General features: G+C 39.1%; 3 protein-coding genes and 1 long non-coding RNA gene across 5 annotated transcripts in view; 2 read left to right on the top strand and 2 right to left on the bottom strand.

The window, feature by feature from the left end:
• The window catches only part of LOC115735585 (DNA repair protein REV1), an 870695-nt gene that overhangs the window by 117379 nt on the left and 727878 nt on the right, over positions 1-25438 (bottom strand). The gene's annotated exons all lie outside the window — the stretch shown is intronic.
• LOC115735951 (BURP domain-containing protein BNM2A) lies at positions 4969-6417 on the top strand. The gene is made up of 2 exons (XM_030667424.1): positions 4969-5154; positions 5421-6417. The coding sequence occupies exons 1-2, from the start codon at positions 5095-5097 to the stop codon at positions 6273-6275; spliced, it is 915 nt and encodes a 304-aa protein (XP_030523284.1). The 5' UTR covers positions 4969-5094; the 3' UTR covers positions 6276-6417.
• On the bottom strand, positions 13519-14127 carry LOC115735854 (organ-specific protein S2). The gene is made up of 2 exons (XM_030667282.2): positions 13995-14127; positions 13519-13898 (listed from the first exon to the last, which is right to left on the bottom strand). The coding sequence occupies exons 1-2, from the start codon at positions 14037-14039 to the stop codon at positions 13599-13601; spliced, it is 345 nt and encodes a 114-aa protein (XP_030523142.1). The 5' UTR covers positions 14040-14127; the 3' UTR covers positions 13519-13598.
• LOC115735749 lies at positions 22895-25186 on the top strand. The gene is made up of 2 exons (XR_007197003.1): positions 22895-23013; positions 24226-25186. It is a non-coding gene; the product is annotated as an uncharacterized LOC115735749 (long non-coding RNA).

Below are 25438 nucleotides of genomic sequence, written 5' to 3'. Positions count from 1 at the left end.
CAAAAATTCTAGGAAAACTCAACACAAAAGTAAGTAAACAGAGAAAACCCAATACCTAGAGATAAAAACTTTGGTCTCTTACCACCCACCAGGGTGGCGCCGCTGGCTCGCGCACTCTTCATCTCGCAAAAGGTCGAGTGTTCGAATCCCAGGGGCGTCGCAGGGTGACTTACCCAGTGGCACGTGTGTGGTGGCTAGCACGTGTTGCCCCCAGGGTTTACCCCAAGCTGTCGGCCGTGCGGGGTTCCCTGGGTCATAAAAAAAAAAAACTTTGGTCTCTTTGAACCCTGCTGAGTACAAGAAGCTCGGCTCATACGCATTGATCGGCCTCCCTTAAAGCTACAGTATTCGATTCGTCGAGCCAAACGGGACAAAGACCAAGTACTCGATTGTCATCGGGGGAGCGAACTTGAGCACATGTCGATAGCGCTCGAGGCTGTGGGAGTCGAGGCGGTGGTGGCAATAAATTAGGTTGGTGGATGCGAAGAGGGAAAGAAAAGATCGAGATCACAAGTTGTGTCCAATCGCGGGTAAGCAAAGAAGAAGATAGAGGGGCAAATGGTTGTGAATGGGTTCAGGCTAGACCCATTTAAGACTCGTATATTTTGGCCTTCCTATTGTAAAACACGGTGTGGTTGATCTAGGAAATATAGAGTGACCCATTTAAACAAACATAGGCTCAAAATGGGTTTTGGACCAATTTTGACAAGTTTACTTATAGGTACCAATAGAGAATCGATGAGAGAGGCCATCTTCGAACAAATTGGGTCAGATTATCTCAAAGATCAAGCCTGCCCATTTATAGGACATATATGTTATTCCTTAGGTCGTAACGGAACGTCAAACCGACCCATGATAAGATCCACTTGCCCATATCGATTGGACCAAAACTAATACCAAAACAAGTAATTAAACGCGGTCCTATTTCACTCATTGGGTTAAAAGGTCTAGCAACTAATGCTACGCTTATTAGGTGTGATCGATTCTAGGGTGGGTGATTCTCACCACGAAATCGAGAATCGCCCATTAACGATTGGTTCCAAAAAATTGAAATCGAAACTGCCAATTCCCAAGTAGGCAACCGATCCCATCAAGCTTCACGTGATTGGTGGCTTGTTTTCTAGCAAGCCATGAACCGGTGCCACCGAACTTCTTTTTTTCAAAAATAATAATGCCATGTTATTTAATTGCCCCGTTGTTTGTAAAAAGAAAATTTAAACACATGCAAAGAATGTTGCACTTTTCTTTCGGTACTTCTAATAATTAGTAGATCGAAGAAACTGAAAAGGAGCAAAAGGAAGCAATTAGAGTTTCCTACTTCCAACAAGTGCAGACAACCGAGAGCAAGAGAGGGAGGCGAGGGCGAGTCGTATCTATAAGGTATAGCCGGAGGCATAGTCGTAAGTCGATGGAAGTTGTGAGTTAAGAGACAGAGAGACCAAAGAAGTTGCTTGGGAGAGTTGCTTTAGAGAGACCAAGACGAGATGAAAGGATTGACGAATGAGATTAGGGTATTAAAATTTTAATTTTTAATATATATTATTGGTTAGGTTCGGGTGGGCAATTTCACACTTGGAACTAGGAATTGGACCAGTGCCCATTGGTTCCATTTTATAGGAACTCGGAACCGGATCGATTCCTTTGGGACCCACCGATTCTGGACCCATCCAATCGGGTTCCGGGCGATCCAAGCGGTTCTTGGTTCCTTTGCATACTCCTAACGCCTATTGTGATTGATCTACAAAATTAGGCTACGTTTAGTAGTAAGGCTAAAAATCATAATAGGATAAAATTTATCATATCTTGTATTTGGTTAAGGCCCGGAATTGGATAAAGTAGGATATAGCTTGGGTAAAATTATCCAATTGTCTAGGTGGGATAAAGATAAATAGGATTCTTATGTTCATGGTATAAAAGCTATTTTTTTTTTTCTCGAATAACAAACCTTTCAAATTATAATATTAAAATGATCATTAAATATGAATTATATTTAAATTATAATATTAAAAAGAAAATTAAAATTAAAATTAAAATTTTATTTATTTATTTCTATATGTATCTATAAATTTTAATATCTTTTAACGTTATAATATATATTTTGTGTATTACACACACTTCATATCTTTACATATTTTAGGTATGGTAGCATATTTTTATTAAGAAATGATGGAATGGAATAAAAATAATGAGGAAGAGAGATATAAAATAAAAAAATAAGTAAATAAAGATGAAGTAGAAGAACCCAAATTTTAAGTGAATAAATTTGAACTTGAAAATGATCTTTCTAATTTTCGAAGAATGTGGGCCAATGAAATTTCTAAAAAAAAAAAACTTGGAAACCTCCATCTCCTTTTCCTATGTATCTCTGGTTCATGTAGAAGTTTCGTCACTCATTTGTAGGTTTTTAGTTCATGTCAAAACTCTATGAAAACGGCGAGAAAGTCAAAACTTCTTCTTGTTTGTCGGTTTCTGGTTCACATCGAAAGTTTATGAAAGTAAAAAGAGAGTCAACACTTATTTTTCTCCGTAGTTTTATAGTTCATAATGCAATTTAATGAAAGTAACAAGAGAGGCAAAACTTTTCGTAATTGCAAATGTGAATGATAATATTTTCTCTCTCTTACTAAAGTTAGCAATAAATTATCAACAGATTCTTTTAATTTTCATTTGTACATTTGTTTATTTACATCGATATGTGTAAATTCCAAACAACAAACATGATATAATAAGAACATGTCTGTTTTTATTACTATGACTCATCAAATAATGGGTATGATATAGCTAAATCCATGGATTTCATATCCTATCATATCCAATTAAATCCTTGCTAGAAATCCAAGTAATCAATCGCAACCCTAGGGTAAGTTTGTTTCGCGAAAAATTGAAAAACATTTTACAAAAACTGATTGTTTAGATCTCTCTCTTTTTTATAAAAAAAAAAGATCTATTATATAAAATTAATCAACGAAAAATATTTTATTATCAATAACAACTATGCCTAATTATTTTTGTATATGATGAAAATATTTTGTATTAATTCATTTTTGTAAGCGATACAAGCGATTATCTTTTGAATTTTTTTTTCCAAATCTGGAGTTTTCCGTGAAATAAACGCTTCCTTAATTTATTAAGCGATTATGAACCTATTGGTAATCAATTAAACAAATTGGCCGGTTGGTGATCAATTGAAAAAATGTGAAAAAATTTGAGACTAAATTATCATCACTGAAAGAATTAAGATCGAATTGGTACAAATACAATAAATTTAAGACTTTTTTTAATAATTTTTCCTAGTGCTATGCCCACGGGAAGAGGAAATTCAAACGAGGATGCGTTCTCAATAATGAGAAGTAGACAAAATCCATTGATTGTTCTCGTCTCATTGCGCGTAAAGTCGCAAACGAATGCATCGATCGTCGAACCCTTTTGTTGGCGCTCGTGATTCATGTGCTCGCGAGATCAATCATTGACATGGTTTCTTGCCAAATTCATCTTTCCAATGATTTCAATGGTTTTTCCTTCTTTTCGTTTTGGGTGAGATCGACAACTCCGGCGCACTTCACGTGGGTTTCTTCACCCGGCATTTTCAATCCGCTGCTAAAAAAAAATTAAGACAGAATTTGTGTTGCCCGCGGAGGGAAATTATTCTGGGTAAATGAGTTTATCTGAACGAATGCGAGATCTTTGGGTACATGAGTTAGTGATTTTATGATTTTGAGAGGACCGTGCTGCAACGATTTATCACTCAATTAACTAATTCCGAGGCATTCTTTTATATGTTCGATGAATTTCTCGTTCTCGATGATGGCGAATTTGTGAGGTACAATTACTCGGCCAAATCACAAACACTCTCGGTCTTTTGCCAGGTATTTTTTTAGACTTTAACGTACGTAAATATGGTTACTTTTTTTTTTTTTGTAATTATACACACTAAACGTACTATCCATATGTTATGCTAATTTTATCATTTCTCAAAATCAAATAACTATAGCGATAATTCGTGTCATTTAGTCATTGAAAGATTTTATGGGACCATAGCCAATTGCTCTAAAAGCTTAAACTTATAGAAGAAAACGTGGTTTTAATATAACACTCCCCTTCATGCTTAGTCTCGTCTTTTTGCCTATCAAGCGTGGAAATATTCATTGGGGAGACAAATAGGAGTCCGAAAAGATTTGAACTCGGGACCTCCTGCTGCTCTAATACCACGAAAGATTTTATGAGACCACAATCAACTGTTTTAAAAGCTTAAACTTATAAAAGAATGCGTGATTTTAATATTTATATATTTCAACGGTCATTCTTAAACCCCCCCCCAAACCCCCTTTAATTGAAAATACTTTATGGGCTAATTTGTTATTTTCATACATGGGCAACATGTGTTTCATCTTAATATTTTCCTAATTGTATCAATTCAAATGATGGCCTCTATGCTCCTTGATGGTGGAATTCGGGTTCCCTAGATAATAGATGATAATTTCTTTATAGGGATAAGTGTACTAGAAGTCTAGACAAAAAGAAAAGTGCACTAAAAGTTCTCAAACTCGTTATGAAATTCCAATCTAAATCCTAATTTTTTTAAAAAGTGTAATCAAGTCTTGCTACTTGTCATCAACATGCAATTGAGTCCTAAATTTTCAAAAAGTACAATTAAGTTTTAAAATTTATTAAATTGGTGCTGATCCCTCCTTTATATCAAGGGTTGAGACAGATCCGTCAGGAAAACTTCTTCCCTTTAGTCAAGAAGGACATGAAATGCTCGAAAGGGAAAATATAATTCGGCTACAAGATTAGATCCCTCGTTAAATCTTCGCGACAATGGCTATTTTTGCTGAACAAAGGTGAGATCGATGTCCAAAGGAGAAGAAAACATTCTAAATAATTTATGTAACCCTCGGACGGTATCGTGAAAACAATATAATATAAAAAAAGAAGACCGTGGGTCATGAACAGGGACTCACTATTGTACAGTCTAGTATGTAAAATTGCAAAAGCCTTGGCCTTCTTCTCCTCCAAAGTCCAAAACTCTCTAGTTTCTGTGTCTTTCCTGGAGATTTACTTCAGCAAGTCCGAGTCTTTGGACCGAAGAGCAACATGGGGGTCGCCGTCGGAGCTGCTTCTCGGATCATCCTTCTTCATCTGCTACTTCTACTGGTAAATTCCCTTTCCCTGTGATTGTTTTGATCATGTTCTCTGTGGAAAAAAAGACACCTTCACTTTTGAAGAATGAACAGTATGACATCATTGATTCAACTTTTCCTTCGATCTACCTCCTTGAGAAGCGGTAAAAGTCTGTGGAAGACATGGAAGTTTTTCTGAGACTGCTCTGCAATTTCAAGAACTTTTTCAATTGGTTTCGACAGAGATGGAGGATTCATTTCTACTGCAATGATTTCTTAGTTTTTCAATTGACTTCGCAGAGCTCTCATTGCCATGGATGTTCGGCTAGATTGCTGAACGAAAATCATGGAGAGAAATTCATGGACCACAGTCCCTCTGGATTTTCTAAAATTGATGGTGATGGTCATGCTCATGCTCATGCTCATGGCATGTCCCATGCGGCTCATCTCATGATGGACCCTCAATCGATGATCTTCTTCACCTTGGATGACCTCAAGCCAGGCAAAACCATGCCCATCTATTTCCCCAAGAGAGACCCATCATCCTCCCCTCGCTTCTTGCCCAGAGAAGAGGCTGAATCTGTCCCGTTCTCATCCGGAGCCCTCCCTTATCTTCTCGATCACTTCTCGTTCTCAACCGACTCTCCACAGGCCAAAGCCATGGAGGACACCTTGAAGCACTGTGAGTCCAGATCCATCAAGGGAGAGACCAAATCATGCGCAACCTCGTTGGAGTCCATGCTCGACTTCGTCCACGGCATCTTGGGAGGCAAATCCCCCCGCTTCCGGGCCATTTCCACCAGCCACTTGATCGGATCGAGCACCCGGTTCCAGAACTACACTATCCTAGAAGAGCCTAGAGGCGTGCCGGCCTCGAATATGGTGTCGTGCCACACCCTGCCTTATCCCTACGCGGTCTTCTATTGCCACAGCCAGGAGACCGAGAACAAGGTGTTTGAGATTGTCCTAGCGGGCGAGAATGGGGACAGGGTAAAAGCGGTCGCAGTCTGCCACTTGGACACGTCGCAGTGGAACCGCGACCACCCATCCTTCCGTGTGCTCGGAATCGAGCCAGGGACCCTGCCGGTCTGCCATTTCTTCCCCGCGGACAACCTCGTCTGGGTCCCGATAGCTCCTGCTCTTAGCATGATGTGATCGTGTGTTTGGGAAATCTAATTCTATATCATTAGGCATGTCATTGTGTATCTCTTTCTTCTTGTACTGTTTGGAATGTGTGTGCTCTGCGCGTCGAAGCATATTAATAAAGAACCCTTTAATCCTATGACACTCCTTGTGATTTCAATTGCCTCTCCAATCCCCGCGATGCTATTAGCTCCCTGCTGTTTTCTCGCTCAAAATCGAAACTTAACGAGCTCAGCCGCAGACCGGGGCCTATTCGCAACAGCGAGACTCGAGGTCGGGGGTGTCTCTCATGTGCGACAGAGAGAACGGTAGTTCGGGGCCGTGCGAGAAGCGAGAGGTTGAGTGAATGGCGGCGGCGAAAACACTACAGAGCTGCGAGCCAAAGTCAATGCGCCGGAAGCAGTGGCGGCAGATTGGTGTCGGTGGCAAGGGAGGGCATGCCGCGGGCGGCCGACATCACCTGCCCTGATGTAGCGTTAATATTTTTGATCGGTTGCAGCATAACCCGCTCTAGAAATGGGATGATACAGAGGAGCTCCTCGAGAGGACGCCTGAATGACTCTTTGACCAACATGTAACTAAGGTTAAAACTGAATAACAACTCCACGACCTTTGAGCCCTTTTTAGATGGGCAAACCATTCTCTTGACTTTTCATAAATTAAGGTTAAAACTGAATAACAACTCCACGACCATATTTCATGTTTAGCAGCAATCAATCAAGGCTAGCCCGTGGAATCTCGAGGCTAGATAGAAAAATCAGACTCATTAATCTATAATTGAAATTAATAGAAAAAATCAGGACATAAATTTTGAGTCTCGAGAGAATCTAATTAATGTCAATGGTAGCCCTAGCATTAACGCATTTTCTTCACTTGCCTAGATAGCTTCTATTTTATTATTTTTGGAAAAAATTATACTTTTCGTCCATGTCTTTTCATCTACGCTGGCAAAATTTTACCGGATAGGATATCGAAAGGGCTCGACCTAGAAAGCACCGACACTCTCTCAAGGTTCTTTGTGTCGTGTCCGACACTCTTCGGCATGTGATCGATATGTGTCGGCGCTTCGAGACACACCGGAACATGCGAGATCGGCATCTCGACATGCCATTTCGACAATCACGGGATTAATTTTGAGCATTTTCAACAAATTAGTGATCAAGATGTAACTCTATCAAAAATCTATATATTTAAGTCATATACTCAGCCACTCCAAAATTAATATATCCAGCTAGCCAGGAAAAAGAAAACCTAATTATGAATCCTAACAGAAGAAGAAGAAGAAGAAGAAGAATAAGAAGAAGAATAAGAAACTCACTGTATATGTACATGATAATTTATCATATACAACGTGTCCCAACGTGTTAGAATTCTTTATTTTTTTAGAATAATGTCTCTGCGTGTCATGTCGTGTAGTGTCACGTGTTGCGTGTCGATATTGGTGCTACTTAGGGCTCGACTAAAAGCGTGAATAATAAATATTTTGTTTCTCTATTTCTATTTCAAAACTGTTTCAATCCGTTCTAAAACAAAATTTTGTTTCAGAAATAAATTTGGAACAAAAATGAGAAGTTAAAATTTTCAATTTCTCTATTTCTTGAACAGAAATTAGAAATAAAGATTCTTCTTATCACTCACTCCCTCTCTTGCATCCCGATCGCCGATCATCAGTCCATTGTCCATTGACCGCCGATTGCCGGTCCACAATTTCTCTATTTCTTGAACAGAAATTAGAAATAAAGATTCTTCTTATCACTCACTCCCTCTCTCGCATCCCGGTCGCTTGTCATCGATCCGTTGTCCATTGACCGCCGATTGCCGGTCCACCGTCCCTCAGTTGGCCAATCGCCGTTGTCATTTCATCTACACTGTTATTTTTCAATGCCTATGCAGGAAAATGGATGAACGTTACTTATTTCAGATGGAATTTCTTGTCGTGAGCATACAAAATGTTGAATGCCCGGCCTTTTCTTTTGACGTGGAACTCTATCTTTAGTTGGATAGACCTAGACACATGCAACAATCCCACATTTTTTCTATCAGTTTCTTTGTTTGACCCTTTCCTCCAGCAACCAGCACCACCCTCGAAAAACCATGGCAAGTCTACTACATAAACAGCAACATTCAGATCAAATTAAGATCAAGCTGTTTCCATATATTTTGTCCACTCGTTGGCTTCTGTAAGAATGGATTCAAGGTTTGAGAATGAGTTTCGATTATCCTTAAATCTAGGATAGCGTTTGTATTTATAGAGTTTTCCTAAAAGGACTAATTCAAAGTATTTTGAATTTTGAATTAGTCCGTTACAATATTAACTACATAATATAACTATATTAATGGACTAATTCAAAATTAGTCCGTTATAGTATTAACTACAAACATTACAGAATTAACTACAAACGTTATAGTATTAACTACAAAATAATTTTGAAATGTCAGTTATATATTAACTACATTCCTTAACAGGCCCCCACAAGTTGAAGGAGGTCTTCCGGATGATCTTCAACTTGGATTTGAGCATATCATGGTGACAACGTGTAAGAGGCTTGGTGAAGATATCCGCTATTTGGTTACGTGTGGATATGAAGTGAGCCTTAAGTTTGCTTTGTGACACTAAATGGTGGACAAAGTGAAAATCTACCTTGAAATGCTTTGTTCTAGCATGGAAAATTGGATTCACCGTAAGATACGTTACCCCTAGGTTGTCGCACTAAAGGATAAGGGGTTTTGAGTGAGAGATGCCCAATTCTTGTAACAACGATTGTAGCCATACCACTTCTACCATGGCATTTGCCAATGCCCGATACTCGGATTTGGTTGAGGAACGTGCAATGGTATGTCGCTTCTTAACTGATCAAGAAATCAGATTTTAGCCCATATAAATTGCATAACCTCCTATTGATCGTATAATAGTGGGGCAACCCACCCCGTCCGCATCACTATATGCATGGAGTTACGTGGAGGATTGAGAACCGATAAGCAATCCATGCGAAATGGTTTTCTTTAAATAGCGTAGGATGTGTTTCACCGCACTCCAATGGTCTTCTATTGGTTCTTTCAAGAACTGGCAGACTTTATTTACCACATAGGAGATATTTGGCCGAGTGAGGATGGCATACTGAAGAGTTCCTACGGTGCTCCCGTATAAACCGGCATCTTTAAGTGGCTTACCCCGATTGATTAAAATGGTATTTGTAACCATGGGTGTGTGAACCGGTTTAACACCGTCCATTCTAGTTCTGTGGAGGAGATCCGTAACATACTTTTGTTGTGACAAGAGAAGCCCAGATGGATGTTTGAGTACCTCAATTCTTAAGAAATAATTAAGGTCACCCAAGTCTCGTATGGAGAACTCTTTGGTCAAGCGTTCGATAGTGCCTTGAATAAATGCCGAGTTTGATCTTGTAATAACAATGTCGTCAACATAGATAAGCATGTAAATGGAGAAATTGGGCCGATGTAGTATGAAGAGGGAACTTTCGATTTTTTATCCGATAAACCCCAGTGTTTCTAAAAAGATGCTCAATCGGTGGAATCAAGTCCGCGGTGCTTGCTTCAATCCATATAAGGATTTTTGTAGCTTGCATATATGATTTGACTTTTCTTTGTTGATGAAGCCCTAAGGTTGGGCCATGTAGACTTTTTCAGTCAAGTTACCATTTAAAAATGCATTGCTAACATCCAATTGCCGGAATTTCCAATTCCTTGTCACCGCCAATGAAATAACTGTACAGACGGTGGTTGCTTTAATGATGGGGCTAAGCGTTTTCGTATAGTCAATACCATCCTGCTGATTGTAGCCCTTGGCCACTAGATGGGCTTTGTACCGGTCTATCGACCTATCCGTACGTGTCTTGACTCGATAAACCCACTTAGAGCTCACGACATTTACTTTGGGATTCAGTGGAACCAAAACCCATGTTCCATTACGCAACAAACAATTAAATTCTTGAAGCATCGCCTCCCTCCATTTTTCATGTTTATTAGCTTTGGTGAAGTATCGTGGCTCTTCTTTAGAACTCTTTTCAGTCAAGTTCACATCTAGTAATGGATATTTACTGTTAGGCTTTGGGTTCTGACGCAATCGCATTGGATGGGTCCTTGGTGCTTGATAAACCGATTGTGGAGGTATTAGAATAGTTTGCAGTGGGGAGGCATATGAAAGATTCTCATTAGAACCTGTACCATCATTAGACGAACTAGAAACCAACGTGTTAGATGTTGAAGTAGTATTAGCATTTGATAATGTTGGTGATGGTTCTTCAAAGATAGGTGGGGCAGTGCTAGATGATGAGGTAGAAGGCAGGATATTACCATTAACACCATGGTTCATGTGGGAGGACACACCAGCCGTGGAAATCGTCAGCCAAGGTTGTGACGGTAAGAGTATTTTTGAAGGATGTGAACCAAATGTAGCGAATGGAAAAATATTTTCAATAAAATGAGCATGTTTTGCAATGTACATGCATCCAGTTTTGTAATCTAAACAACGGTAACCAACGTGCAATGGGCTTTATCCTAAGAACACACATTGAGTAGAATGGAGTGAAAATTTATGAGAATTGTATGGCTTTAATAAAGGGAAAATAGCACAACCAAATATTTTCAAAAACTTGTATTCGGTTGTAGATTAAAAAGTATTTGAAAAGGGGAGATATTATTTAAAAGTGGTGTTGGTAATCCATTAATAAGATAAATGGTAGTTTCAAAAGCATAAGGTCAATACTTAAGAAGAAGAGATGCATGAACCAACAACGTAAGGCCAATGTCAATAATATGACGAATTTTTCGCTCAGCTGCTATGTTTTGCTCATAAGTGTGTAAACAAGCTACACGATTGATAATTCCATCGTTTGAAAAAATAATTTATTTAGGGTTCTATATTCACCACCCCAATCAGACTGTACAGCTTTGATGGATTTTTCAAATTGTTTCTCAACAATAGTCTTGAATTTTTCGAAAATGGAAGAGACCATAGATCGATTTTGAATAGAATAGTACCAAGTATATTTGAAGAAATCATCAACAAATACAACAAAGTACTTATGACCAGAAATGAAATTAATTGGAGCAGGTCCCCATACATCATTAAATACTAATCGAAAGGCGCTTTACTAATGCTATGAGTGGGAGGTGGATGTATTTTATGAGATTTGTCTAACAAACAAGAAGTATATTTATTGAAATCAAATGTAGAACATGACAAATTATTTGAATGAATCAACAAGCGCACTTTGCTTTGTTGGGAACGACCCATTCAGGCGTGCCAAGTAGTGGCAAAGAGCGAAGAATCAAGTGAAATGGTGTTAGCGGATGGAGATGAGGCATAAAGACCTGACGGCTGATATAGTCCATCCTTAAGCAAATCTTGAAACAATGATGTTTTGGTCTGCAAATCCTTCACAACAAAGTGAAATGGATGAAACTCAAAGAGGCGCTTGTTATCACGTGTAAAATTGTGAACAAAAAGCAAATTACGTGTAATGGTAGGGACATAAAGGATATTCGAGAAATTAAAAGATTTGTTGATAGGGTTTTTAGAGTGGAAGAACCGACATTAACAATGTTTAAACCTGCTCCATTACCTACACGAAGAGATTCGTTACCGTTATGTGGTGCAAAGATCCGCAGATTGGCAATGTCAAGCGTCGCATGGTGAGTGGCTGCGGTATCCGAAAACCAATCTTGTTGCGACAGGGTAGGAAGAATTCCAACCATATTAGCAATAGGCTAAATTGCAGTATTATTAGACTGCGAATACCTGAAATAACATCTTGCAGCAGTATGATTATATTTCTGACAAATTTGGCATCAATCTTTTCTATTTTTAGATCGATTGCATGGGTTTCCATAATTACGCTGGTTGCCTTGCCCACGATATTGGGGATTTTGAGTGGTAGAAAGTTGAAAATTGGAAATCGATTGTGGCTGAATAGGAGGGGTGAGTGATAGAGGAGTGTAAGCGGTAACATTTGCTTCTATAAGCACCGTGGCAGACTTCATTCGAAGCTCATGATTGAGGAGCAATCGATAGAGTTTAGGAAATGTTATCGGACCAGGTTTTGTAGCCAAAGCAACAACAATGTCAAAAAAATTAGAACCAAGGTTACAGAAGACAATGGCATTTAATTCCCAAGGGGGCGATTGGCAGCAGCTAATTGATCCGAAATATATTTTACTTCACGGAGATAAGTTGAGACAGACTTGTTACCCTTAGATGTATTCTAGAGTTGCATATGAAGTCGAAGAATGCTTGTATGCGATAGAGATCCAAAGGTAGTTTGTAGAGCCTTCCGGATATCGACAGCAGTATCTAATCCAACCACATAAGGTAAGACATTAGGTGGAAGAGAAGATAACATCCAACTAAGAATAAGTTGGTCTTTTCGAATCCATTCATCATATGTGGGGTTTGGTGCTGCGATAGTGCAGTTCGTAGGGGTGATGGTTGGAGTGGGATAGATAATGGTGCCGTCAAGGTATCACATTAAAGACCGGCTACGAAGCAACAGAAACAATTGAATTTTCCACAATAGAAAATTATCACCAGAAAGTTTAAGGCTAAGGTGGTGTTGTACAACTGGAGTGGAGGTGGAAAATGACATTATGAAGAGGAGAGATGGAAAAATGGTAGAGAATAAATAGCGTCGGTATTGTCAAGGATCATACTGGTCGTCTAATACCATGTAAGAATAGACTCAAGGTTTGAGAATGAGTTTCGCTTATCCTTAACTTTAGGATAACGTTTGTATTTATAGAGTTTTCCTAGAAGGACTAATTCAAAATATTTTGAATTTTGAATTAGTCCGTTACAATATTAACTACATTAATGGACTAATTCAAAATTAGTCCGTTATAGTATTAACTACAAACGTTACAATATTAATTACAGAATAATTTTGAATTGTCCATTACATATTAACTACATTTCTTAATAGCTTCTTTCTATGGAAAACAAAAGGAGAAAACACTGAAGCTTTCCTTCAAGAAAGGCTTCCTGCTTATGAAGAGGATCAGAAAAGGGGGTTTTCCTTGACATATATTTAACGCCTTTATCTCGTTTGGTATATCGTATCAATTGTCCATGTCCTGCTAGACAGCGAACGGCCAAAATGATCGAGAAGTAAACGAAAAACCAGACGAAGATAGCGAAATGGAAATCATGAATAGCTGTAGTCAAATCTAAGAAGTTGCAACGATGGGACGATAATCTTGACATGTTCTAATTACAAGCACATGCATAATAATACTATCACAAAGCACCTACCGCAGAAAAGCCTCTACCACATTATTTTTAATCTTTTTTTTTCTTTTTTGCCCTTCTCTAGTTTCAAACTAAGCAGATGTCTTCTTCTTCTTCTGATCTCGATCATGAGGCATCTTCAACCGCTCATCCTCTCCTTTCTCAGCATTTTCCCCATAGTGCTGCTTGTCTTCGGCATCCCCATGGCCGTGATATATGATCGCATTGGGTCTCATGTCGAAATCTCTCACGAAACCGATGCTGTTCTTCTCGTTCCCCGACGAAGACTCCGGGTGAATGAGATCTCTAATCGACTCCGGCATGGGCTGGTCCTTCATTATCTTCCTCCAGTAGTCACCTGGACTCTCTCTTGCATCATTGACTTCTGCAAACTAGTAACACCAAAGCAAGGTAACGAAGAAATCAGAAAATCAAGTACCGAGAAAGAACAAAGCCGGGTCATCAAGAAAGAAAGAACGAACTCTTACCAAGAGAAGAGAAAAGAGGAAGATGGAAGCAAAGTTAGGCTTCATGGTCTCTGTGCTTGCTCGTTAAGCAACCCTAGAAAGATAGATTTGGCTGCTTGGTAACAGATGTGGCAGGCTCGTCCATGGTTCTGACCCTCCCTATTTATAGTCCAATAACGACGGGTAAGAGTTTTTAATTCGACATTGAACTTGCAGCTGATGACTCTTCTATCTGAATGTAAAAAAAAAAAAAAGGGGGGGGGAGGGGAGGGGGGTTGGTGTGGCGTAGTACCGACTGTGTATTTACATTATTGCCATTGATAAACAAACAAAAAACGATAAAAATTTACAATGTGTGTTGACAAACAAGACATGATGTAATGGTCGGTGACCCCATTGTGGCATTACTTTTGTCAAACCAAAGGAAAGATAGATTTACGCCCATTAGAAACCATACTTCAGGTCAGGTCAATATCGATCGGGCATTATGTGGACTCGTCTAATCCCACGATTGATCGGTTACGTAAACGTTAGCAGACCACAATCCAAATGAACTGTGCATGATGCGGTGGATCATCTCTTCTTGGATGCGCTTAACATTGGAACGATTGTGGGTCGTGGAATTTCATTGGTCATACATAATTTTGATCAGATAATTATAAAAAAAGTCATAAACTTATTATATGGCAGCCAATTTGATTTTAAAACTTTCACTTATACCAATTTAGTCCTAAATCTTTTAATGATGTGACAATTCAAGCATAAACCTTTCAATTGTGTCAATTTAGTCTTAAATCTTTTGAATTTTGCCAATTAAGTCATAACCTTATTATTTAGATAATTGGCCAAAATGACTATATTGACAAATTGTTAAAAGGATTAGAACTAAACTGACAAATCATTAAAAAGTTTAGAAATAAATAGACACAATTTCTTGAACCTGTTTATTTGACATAATAGTGATTTACCCATCTCGTAGATTCTTTTCAATTACACATTCGGAATGCCTCTTTCTTTGGACCTAGAAAACCTTCTAATATTTTTGTCTTGTCGTGAACCTTCTCTATGTGAAATCCTCCCTTTGTTATTTGACCTAAAACGGAGGTATGTCAGTCGGTTGTTCCCTAATGTTAGGCTACTTTCGCCCTAGGGACAGCCAAAGTAGTCACAAATAGTTGCTTAGTTAAAGGCGCATACATGCATGCTTTAAGACCTTTGAACATGGATTGCTTTTCTCTTTTAAAATCACTTCGTAGTAGATGGGACATGCATGGTGTCAAAGAACATAATACTAGTGGAACATGGCAGATTTTTCAGAAAACAAGCAAAAAGAGAAAAGGATTGATAAAAGAACAAGAGGAAGAAGAAGAAAGAAAGAAAGATGATGCATTGCATGCAGCTGCACTTAGGCCTTGCCTCTCCACCTGCTCTTGCAGAACCAGACAGTCACAAAGTCATATTTATGTTGCAATTGTCAATCTGAATATTATAATGATAGTGCAAGAAACTAGCTAAACCATTGTCAACGATACTATTTAAAGTCAATAGCATCACCTGCTAGCTACAAGGCAGAAAGAACAGAAGTGAAGACAACTCGAGAATAGCGATGGGGTACTAAACTAGGGTTATATACACGCACACGCATGTGTTTGTGTTCCATACATCTAATGCCTGGTGGTTTGTATTGTCATTTGATTAAGCTAAATAATTAAGCACTTGATCACCTCCACAGTATGCAGCAAAATCCTTGACATACTTTCTAGACATATAGCCCCAGATCCTGTATTACCAGATCTAACTTGAAAAAGGTGAGGAGTTAACTATCCCGGAGTGAGAACTTTGAATCATGAAAAAACAAATAACATCCTTAATCTTGATGGGTAAGTTTTCGAATAGGCAGATCCACCCTTGTTTCCTTGACTTTACGGAACCCCAAAAGAGAAAACTCACATGTTTGTGTAGTAATATCGTAAGAGAAGATAAGAACAGAAGCATCTTCGAGCTACTGGAAATGATACTTGGTGATCGAATTTGATCATATTTGGAAAGGGAACAAAATGGATTGAATATATGTGTGAAGAAAGTCGTCTTATCATCACTTTTCTCCTATACAAGGACTTGAGATCGATCTACTATCATACCTCCATATTCAGCAATGTAATGGCCCGGACATGATCTTTACGTGATGTGATAAATGGGGAAAAGCAATTTAAAAAGCATTATTTCTTTCAGGATTTGAACATTTGAAAGATAATGATTCTTTGTCGTGCAATTGTCATGCTGGCTACATATGCCATTTTGACCTGAATGTTCTACTCTTCCATACAGAAGCAATGACGCAAGACAGCAATAATAGTGAGAAACACTAGCTAAGCGAGCCGTTTGAGTCCACACCATTTGCTTTAAAGCTATAAAATAAAAAGAAAAAACAGAATATATCGAAGACTAAAAGTTGACAAATACATTCATCATCATCATCATTCTCCAAAATTAGTCTGAACACTCACAAAGGCTGAGCAAGCGGCTGCAGAAGAAGGGTCATTTTCAACCATCCTTACTTTTTCTTTTTCTTTTTTTACGTTATTTTTTATGGTAAGGTCTTGAAGGAGATCGAGATTTACAATAAGCCCACAAAGAACCAAAGGGAGGATCGTTTGAGATCACGTTGACTAATGGGCAAGAATATGCCAAGTACTGCTTTTTTGACCCTCCATGCACGGAAAGCCTTACATTGAGGGTTTCTTGCCTGCAAAATTTGTCCAAGGCTGTCTTTTTTTGAGACCAAAGTAACATGCACGATTCGCATAAAGTGGCCACCCACAGCATTAGGTGTGGAAACACAAGTGAACAGCCCTTTTTCTTGTTTTCTTCATTCCCCTTTTCTTTTGGGGAAAGTCCAGTATAGTATTATAGAAAAATCATATGTTAATCTCAAACATATTCGCTCATTTAATTGATGCGCATCGGGCATATTTAAATCAATCCCGGCATACATGAAAATAATCTGAGGGTGTATGAAGTTAAACTGTATATTGACGTGATATTGTTCAAATCAATTAGGTTTTGAACAGATAAGAATTCCAGAATGATGATGTACTTCAACGGTTTGTTCAACACATATAGTGCGAGCTCCACTCCATATGGAGCTCACGATATGAGAGCACATATTCTCAAGTACTCACTAACTAATCACAACTGTTGAGGGGGAAATGATCAAAACCCTTTCGGTTGAGCAAATTGAACAATGTTCGAGGAGAAGTGTCAAAAAATTCTTAAACCTATTGCATTAGTATCAATTCACTCCTAAACCTTTTTTTTGTGTTAATTCAGTCCTAAACCTTTTGTGTTTATGCCAATTAAGTCCTAAACATTTTATTGGTGCTAATTTAGTCCTAAATCTCTGTATTGTTGTCAATTCAATCCTAAATCTTTTATATTTATACCAATTGAGTTAATCCGGCCAATTTTGACTGAAAATCGCTGATGTGGACATCGATTGTCTTACATGGCACGACTAGCGCTAACTTGAATTTTTTTAAAATTTTTTTAATATTTTATATAATTTTTTAAGCATTTTTTTTGTTTTTTTCAAAATTATTTTTAAAATTTATTTAAAATAACAAAAAATATTAAAAAATTATCCACATTAGCGCCAACCGTGCCACGTAGGATAATTGACGTCCACGCCAGTTATTTCTAATCAAAATTGGCCGAATTGAGTCAATTGGCATAAATGCAAAATTTTTAGGACTAAATTGGCACTATTGTAAAAGGTTTATGACCGAATTAACACTAATAAAAGATTTAGGACTTAAATGGCACTAATACAAAAATTTTATGATTAAATTGGCATCAAAAAAAGGTTTATGACTGAATTAGCACTAATGTAATAGATTTATGACTTTTTTGACACTTTTCCCCAATGTTGATGTGATAACATCCCCCAACATCCAAGTGAATGATGCAAATTGAAGTCATGCTGACATACTGACTTTAAAAAAGAATGAAATTTCCTTTTTGCCCCTCTTCAAGTTGACCTTTTAAACATTTTCTTGTTGTTATGTTGTGATGTGGACGAAGCTGTCCTACTCCTGCCGACTTATATCGTACGCATATGTTTACCATCACATGAGAGCTGACCGCAAACACATACCAAGAAACATGCCAGCCAACACGTCAAATGCCTATCTTGCACGTCCTTTTCTTTTTCCATCACAATTTCTATGGGTGCGATGATGGATCTATAAGAACAGGAAAAGGGTCAAACCCAAGCTTTGTTAGGGTTTTCTTTTCGACGAAGTTCCAAGGTGTGGGTCAGTCATGCACTCCCACTTTAGCAAAGATTCCATAGTTTGATCGTCAGCTGACTATCTAGAAAAAGCCATTGCATGAGAAAGATGGTGGCTGAACTGTGCAAGAGAGAGAGAGAGAGTTGACTGCCAAAAAAAAAGGTTAGAGCGTGAGATCAGATTCTGGATTCCACGAGAGTGCTAGGTTGGCGCATTACCCCGAAAGTCAACTGCAGATTTGCACATATACATGGCAGTTTTCTTTTTTATAAACAAGTGTATCTAGTTGGGTCTTAAATAAGCTCGATATCTAGGTGTACTTTCTTGTTTGCATTGGCAACATGCATGGTATCTACGGACTAGCTTTATATTAATGTGTGTGTTCCTAAGTCGTCCGAGTTCATCTGTCCTTTTGGATTTGTCTGCCGTGGTCAACTTATTACGTGCACATGAAGTTTTTGGCGTTCTGGAGGTTTATGTTTCCTTTTCCTTTTAGGTCGGTGGTCTCCATAAGATGATGGCCCCCTACACGACCCTTTAACAACTTTCTTGTGCACGTATAATAGTGTATGTAACCGGTTTGGGAGGCCACGATAGCCCGAGAAAATTATCAAAAAAGTCTAAATTTATTGCAATTGAGATAATTCAGTCTTGAACCTTTTTTTGTGTCAATTCAATGCCAAATCTTCTATATTTATGCTAATTTAGTCAATCTGACCACGTCAACGCCATCGTCCATGTTAGCATTGGCCAGAGTCGGCGCTGACGTGATACAAATACAAAAAGATTAGAACTTAATTGACACAAAAAAAAGTTTAGGACTAAATTGACACAATTATAATAGGTTTACGTCTTTTTTTTCTTTTTTTCTTTTTGTAATTCTCCCTACTAGCTTCGAAACTCACATGAACTAAGCCGGATGTTAATCATGATTAGGAAAGTATATCATGTCACGCGCATAGCGTTTGCAGACGAAATTTATGTTGATATGTCAAGACAATCTAACCATTTAATTTACGAGACACGCGTACCGATTTCTATCGATCCGATTTGGTTTCAAACATTAAATTTTTGTTACCCTCGGTTTTGGATTCAAAGGGCTAAACAACCTGACCTAATTAAAAACATAGTCACACGCTAATTATGATGGTGACTTTTCATGTAGATATAGATTGATGGACTTAATATTAAGTAGTGTGGAAGATATTAATTCAACGTGTAATCATGGCTTCTTCTTCTTTTTAAGCAGCCCCTCGTGGGTGACTCATTGCTGTTCCGGACTCGTAGTGATCTTGCGTAACTCTTTGTCTCTCTCCCTCTCTCTCTTAGATGTCATCTTCAGTTGACTTCGCCACAGAGCCCACCTCCTTGGCTAGTGAGCCACGTAACTTTTGGGATAGAGATTGATTTTCTACTTTATCGTTTTCTCTCCTCGCATTATTCACGCCCGAAATATTAACTGAAAATGGTCAAATCTCCAGCCGAAAAAAAAAAGCAAGGGAAGATCGACAAAAACGACGTGGTTTTAACTAGGTCAATTAGTTATTAATGATGTTTTTGTTGTGATAATTCCATCCACCGTTTGAAGGGTTCGCTTTTGGAAAAATCCGCAAGGTGAATTAGGCAGCACGATCTGTTTGGTAGAAGTCCAAAAGAGAAGTGCACATTTCAATTCCCCGACACTTTTTTGGCTTTCAAAAGTCAAGCATGCGAAAGTTAATGGAGCATCTATCTAGGATCGTATCCTAAGAAAAGACAGCATAAAGTCGATGATCGGATTTCCGTGGCTCAGGGTCCGTTCTTGTATGCTCTCGCTGAAAAGGCCATATTGATAATAAAGGGTATTCTCATTAGATTACTATACATATTTTCTCTATCTGGCATTTTTTAATGTGCAAACGTAACGAACTCTTAGATAAAATATATTCTAAAGATCGATATCGCTAGCTAGATAATAATTGAAGCGAATCGATATCGCGAACCCGGACCATCGCGAGGCACGGCCTCCTCGCCGAGCCTCGCCGGTCCCCGGGCAAAGGCAGCCATGGCCTTGCAAAAGGTGGGTGAGGCCACCTTCGCACTTGCCCGTGGCTGCGAAGCCTCGCCGGTAGCTAACGAGGGTGTCCTCACCGAGTGGCCGGCAAGCTCCTCACGGGCTACAATGGGAAAGAAAAAAGAAAGAAAGATATGATTTTTTCGGGGCCTGAGACTACACTTACGCAGATGACCCACCCCCTTAATTTTTTTTTTTTTTTTGTGAATTGCTTATTTTAAAGTCTCTTGAATACTCCGAAATATGTAAGCAAGTGAGATGTAGAGATCGAATATGCTCGGTGCAAATTTTGAATGACGCACATTGAAATTAAACAAATCCATGTCAAAACACGAGTCTATATCACGTACGCTGAGTTCATTTGCGCATTTTACCATAATGTACAGTTTCATTGCTTTCATTTTCGCGAGTCAAATGATCTTTATGCGCGTAATTAAGGTGGTAATTTTCGATATCAGCAACTCTTTCTTGATATCGATAGCTGGAAGATTCATTCCCCTCTCAACACGATCTCAAAAGGACATTAACTAGGGGAAAAGTGTCCAAATGTCCTAAACTTTTTACATTGATGCCAATTCAGTTCCAAACCTTTCAATTATGCCAATTGCTTCTAGACCTTTTGCATTTGTGTCAACTGAATCCACCCGGCCAATTTAATAGAAATTACGTGGACGTGGGTCATCTTGCGTGGCCCTCACCGGAGCTAATGTGAACATTTTTAAATTTTTTTTAATGAATTTTCTCGTTTTGTATGTATATTAGGAAATCATACAAAACCCTCTCTTAAGCTTGCTTAGAACTTTTGAAAATGTCCTTCTCTCATTTTCCCTAGTTTAAAATTGCGTGGATAGGGGTGTGACCGGGAATTAGATCGGCTGATTCAGCGCAATTCCTAGTTCCAAGTACGAAACCGAACTGGTCGAACCGATGATTTTCTATTTATACTTTTGGTTTTATGATATAAGTGTAAAAAAAGTCATAAATCTATTCCATTAGTGCTAGTTCAGTCCTACACCTTTTAATTATACTAATTTAGTCTTATATAGCATGGCCAGTGTTGACGTGGCCTTTTTCTAAATGATTTTTTATTTTTCAATATTTTTTGGTTTTTTCCTTCCTTCTTTTTTTTTTTTTTAAGATTGAGGGCTGGTGACAACGAGGGCCGCGAGAACCTCATCTACTGTTGGCAAGGTTCATCGAGCATCGCCTAGGGCTGGCGGGGGTTGGCTGCCAACCCTCACTCTAAAAAAGGAGAGTAAAAAAATAAAATAAAAATAGAAAATATTTAAATAATAACATATTAAAAATTATAAGTAAAAATATCTACGTCAGAGTCGAGCGTGCCAAATAGGATGACCGATATTCACATCGGCGATTTTCCGACCAAATTTGATCGGATGGACTCAACTGACACAAATGCAAAATGTTTAGGACTAAATTGACACAATTGAAAGATCTAGAATTGTATTGGTATTAATGCAATAGGTTTAAGATTTTTTTTTATACTTTTTCCCTATTAATTTATTATTATTAATTTTTATTTTTCTTTTAAAGAATAAGGAAAAGAAAATTGCTAAAGCCCTGACTCGGACCGATCCAACCTGATTTTCGAATCTGGACTGGAACGGTCCAACTCAGGAGCCGATATCCCTAGTTGTGGATTGATCAATATCATAGTAATTCCACTAGCTAGGCAGCGAGTGGTCAGCCTATCATCTTGTTCCCTCACCAAGACACAGCATCAAGCAACATGTAGGAACAAGCTATTACCGACATAAGAAGTCATATTATATGGAGAAAAAGATAAACCTTGATCCATGATTGCACATGAAAGAGTCTAAGTACATCTCTTACTCGTCAAAGACAGACCATCCAACTAGGACACACAACAATTATTTTGTTTTAGTATGATTCAACCGTTTGAAGAAGGCATCACATACCCAAAATTACTGAGAAATCGTTTTGGTTCTTTAAAGACACCAAATCTTAATCCACGGTCGTAACACAAACACGTTAAATGTCCCAAAAGCGTTACCCGACCTGAAACCCTAGGTTCTTGTAAACCTACGGTTCCTAACAAAACTCTCGTAACTACTTGAACCCCAGCAAAACTCGTACTTCTTGGCTATCGCAAAAACAACTATTGCATGTATATGCCTGAGCTTTTCATGATCTCGGATCATGGCCTTTTACGCATTGAAAGATGGCACGAAATCCAAGTACTCGTTATGACTACCTAAGCCCGACGGGCCAGACTGATGTCCCCGGAGCAAATTAAAACTTGCTTAGCCGTTGATGTTCGGCCGGTCAAAGCATTGTCGCGACGGGAGCATGCAGCGCCACCTCTCAGGTTTGACGAGCAAAAATGGGCATAGAATAGAGATGGTGGACTTGTTAGCTTTGCAAAAGAGAAACGCAACTTGATCCATTAAGAACACTCCAGAGTAGGCTCCATCGAACGTACTCACGGACTTATAATGCTTTCATTTATTGCTGTTGCTCGATAATCTATTGTTTGACATTGTTTGGCCGCACCCACACCTTTTGTCTTCCTCTACGTATGTTGTTGTCCTCGATCTAATTTTATAAGCTGGATCACAAAATACTATTTTCCCAAGAAAACTATGGGTCTCCTCCCGGAGGAGGATGTTAACTTTGTCTGGCTTCCTTGAGCCTCTTCTTTCAACTCGCGTTCCTGGTAATGAGGATGTTAACTTTGCTGCTCTCTCTCTCGCTCTTTTGTTTGGTTCCTTTCCTTGCCATCTGTGGGTACTACACTACAACTCTTAACTCTGGGAGAGATTCCGACGCCCCCCCCAAAAAAAAAAAAAACAGCTCTGGGAGAGATCAAGATATTTGGTTGTAACTTTTCATGTCATGATCTTCTAGCAACTCAGGAGAAACAAGGATCGTGTCTTGAAGCTAGATCTTTAAAACTTGTTTCCTTTCACTGGTCATGCTTAGCTAGCTTCCAAGGAGATTTAACTTGGACATCATATATAGAGCCTTTGACTTGTTTAGGATGCTCGTGACCAATTTACTGAAAGTAAATTCATCCTTTTGATCTTACCCTTCTTACATATAATAGGACTTTGCTAAACTGACCATCCCCCAAAGTCGGACTGTGGGATGGTCAGCTTATGACCACAAATGAAATTTGTGGAAACCGGATCACTTGTCGATCCGATTTCGATATTTTGACTCCCTACTTTTATGTGTTTTTATTGTAAGCTAAAATTAGAAGACAAAATTATAACATGTACCAGCAATGATTGAAAACACCTGATTCTTTCTTGATTGCAAATCAAAGCAATTTTAGAAGTTGCAAATCATGTAACTAATTAATCTCCCAATTAATGAGTGTTTTACACAAAATACGCGGTGATGGTGTGTGGGTCTACATTTGAGATTATACCGGGCCACACAATCACTTTGTTATACGTTTGTCTTCTAATTTTAGCTTACAATAAAAACACATAAAAGTAAAAAGGAAAAAAAAATGGAGAGTCATAATGTTGAAACTAGATCGACAAGTTGATCCGGTTTCCACAAATCTCATTTGTGGCTATAATCCGACCGTCTCATCGTCTGACATTGGGGGACGGTCAGCTAAGCAAAATTCTATATAATACGCATGGTGTTGATTTTCAGTGTGCTCGAGGCCAGGTGATTGCCACACAATCACTTTGTTGTAAGTTTGTCTTCTAATTTTAGCTTATAAAAAAAACATAAAAGTAAAACGGAAAAAGAAAGAAAGAATGGAGAGTCGTAATGTTGAAACTGGATCAGCAAGCTAATCCGGTTTCTACAAATCTCATTTGTGGCTATAATCTGACCGTCTCATTGTCTGACATTGGGGGACGGTCAGGTAAGCAAAATTCTATATAATATGCATGGTGTTGATTTTCAGTGTGCTTGAGGCCGGGTGATTGCCGGACGGCATTGGGGATCGGGGACTGATCGTAAGATAGACAGGCACAACATCCACAAGCGGATCGTGGACAACCATGTTCTTTTAATGAAAGCCTAAGCAAGAATCCCTAGTTGCTCACAGGAAGGACCGCATTGATCCTGCCCTAAACGTCTTCTTCACATCGGACGACCTCAAAGTTGGGAAGCAGGTGCCCATATACTTCCCCAGCAAGTTAGAAGGCCCTTCCAAGTCTCCGAGGCTCTTGACCAGAGAGCAATCCGACTCCATCCCTTTCTCATCTGCTCAGCTCTCACGGCTCCCGTCCTCCTTCTCCAATCCCCGGGGGCTCTCCTCAGGCGAAGGCCATGGAACACACGCTCCAGCAGTGTGAGCTCGAGCTCGAGCCCATCGAGGGAGAGACGAGGTTCTGTGCCACCTCCCTAGAGTCCATGCTCCACTCGGCCCGCGAGGCCTTCGTGCCAAAAGCCCAGTTCAGAGCCTTGACCACCCTTACCTACCCAACAAGAAGGAGAAGGCCAGCGACGACCCGCTGCAAAACTGCACAACCTTGCAAGTGCCCGAGCAGATTGATGCGACTAGGGTCATAGGTTGCCACACTATGCCATACCCGTACGCAGTGTTCTAACGCCACAGCCAAGCAGACAGTGAGACCAGAGCGTATCAGATTTCTCTCGGTGGTGGTGGTGGAGAGGAAGAGAGAGTTCGGTGGAGGCCGCAGCTCTTTGTCACCTGGACACGTCGTTTTGGGACGGAGACCACATGTCGTTCCGAGTCCTCGGCATGGAGCCCGAGTCCTCCCCGGTTTGCCACTTCTACCCCGCGGATAATCTCGTGTGGGTGGCCTCTTAGTACGGTCGTATAAGTCACCCAGTAAAATTATCAGGACCTATATATGTTTTCAACGAGCAATAATATCACGTAAGGTATCGTATCTTGTCCATGTGTATGTATGTACTATGCACGTATGTATTGACTACTGCATATGTGTTATGAACCAATGTGAAATTGTGGGTTCTTATATGGTCTGCTTGAGTCTTTGATATTAGGGATAATGGCACAAATAATACATGTACTTTGGTTTAATGTGCAATATACCTCAAGCTCGAACAAACAGTAATCATTCTATTATTCAAATATCGAGCTCGAGCTCTACTCGAAATTGGATTTAGATAGCTCGAGTTGACCGAGT

This window comes from Rhodamnia argentea, chromosome 11 (assembly GCF_020921035.1).
Source record: "Rhodamnia argentea isolate NSW1041297 chromosome 11, ASM2092103v1, whole genome shotgun sequence".
NCBI lineage: Eukaryota > Viridiplantae > Streptophyta > Magnoliopsida > Myrtales > Myrtaceae > Rhodamnia > Rhodamnia argentea.
Note: the sequence above shows the minus strand (reverse complement) of the source record. Positions and strands in the feature narration are given on the sequence as shown.

What these genes read in the sequence shown, in the direction of transcription:
- LOC115735951 (XM_030667424.1), top strand. Translation starts at nt 5,095, where the DNA reads ATGGGGGTCGCCGTCGGAGCTGCTTCTCGGATCATCCTTCTTCATCTG. An exon ending in TTCATCTGCTACTTCTACTG is followed by an intron (nt 5,155 to 5,420) that starts GTAAATTCCCTT and finishes TTGACTTCGCAG; the next exon opens with AGCTCTCATTGCCATGGATG.
- LOC115735854 (XM_030667282.2), bottom strand. Translation starts at nt 14,039, where the DNA reads ATGAAGCCTAACTTTGCTTCCATCTTCCTCTTTTCTCTTCTCTTG. An exon ending in TCCTCTTTTCTCTTCTCTTG is followed by an intron (nt 13,899 to 13,994) that starts GTAAGAGTTCGT and finishes TGGTGTTACTAG; the next exon opens with TTTGCAGAAGTCAATGATGC.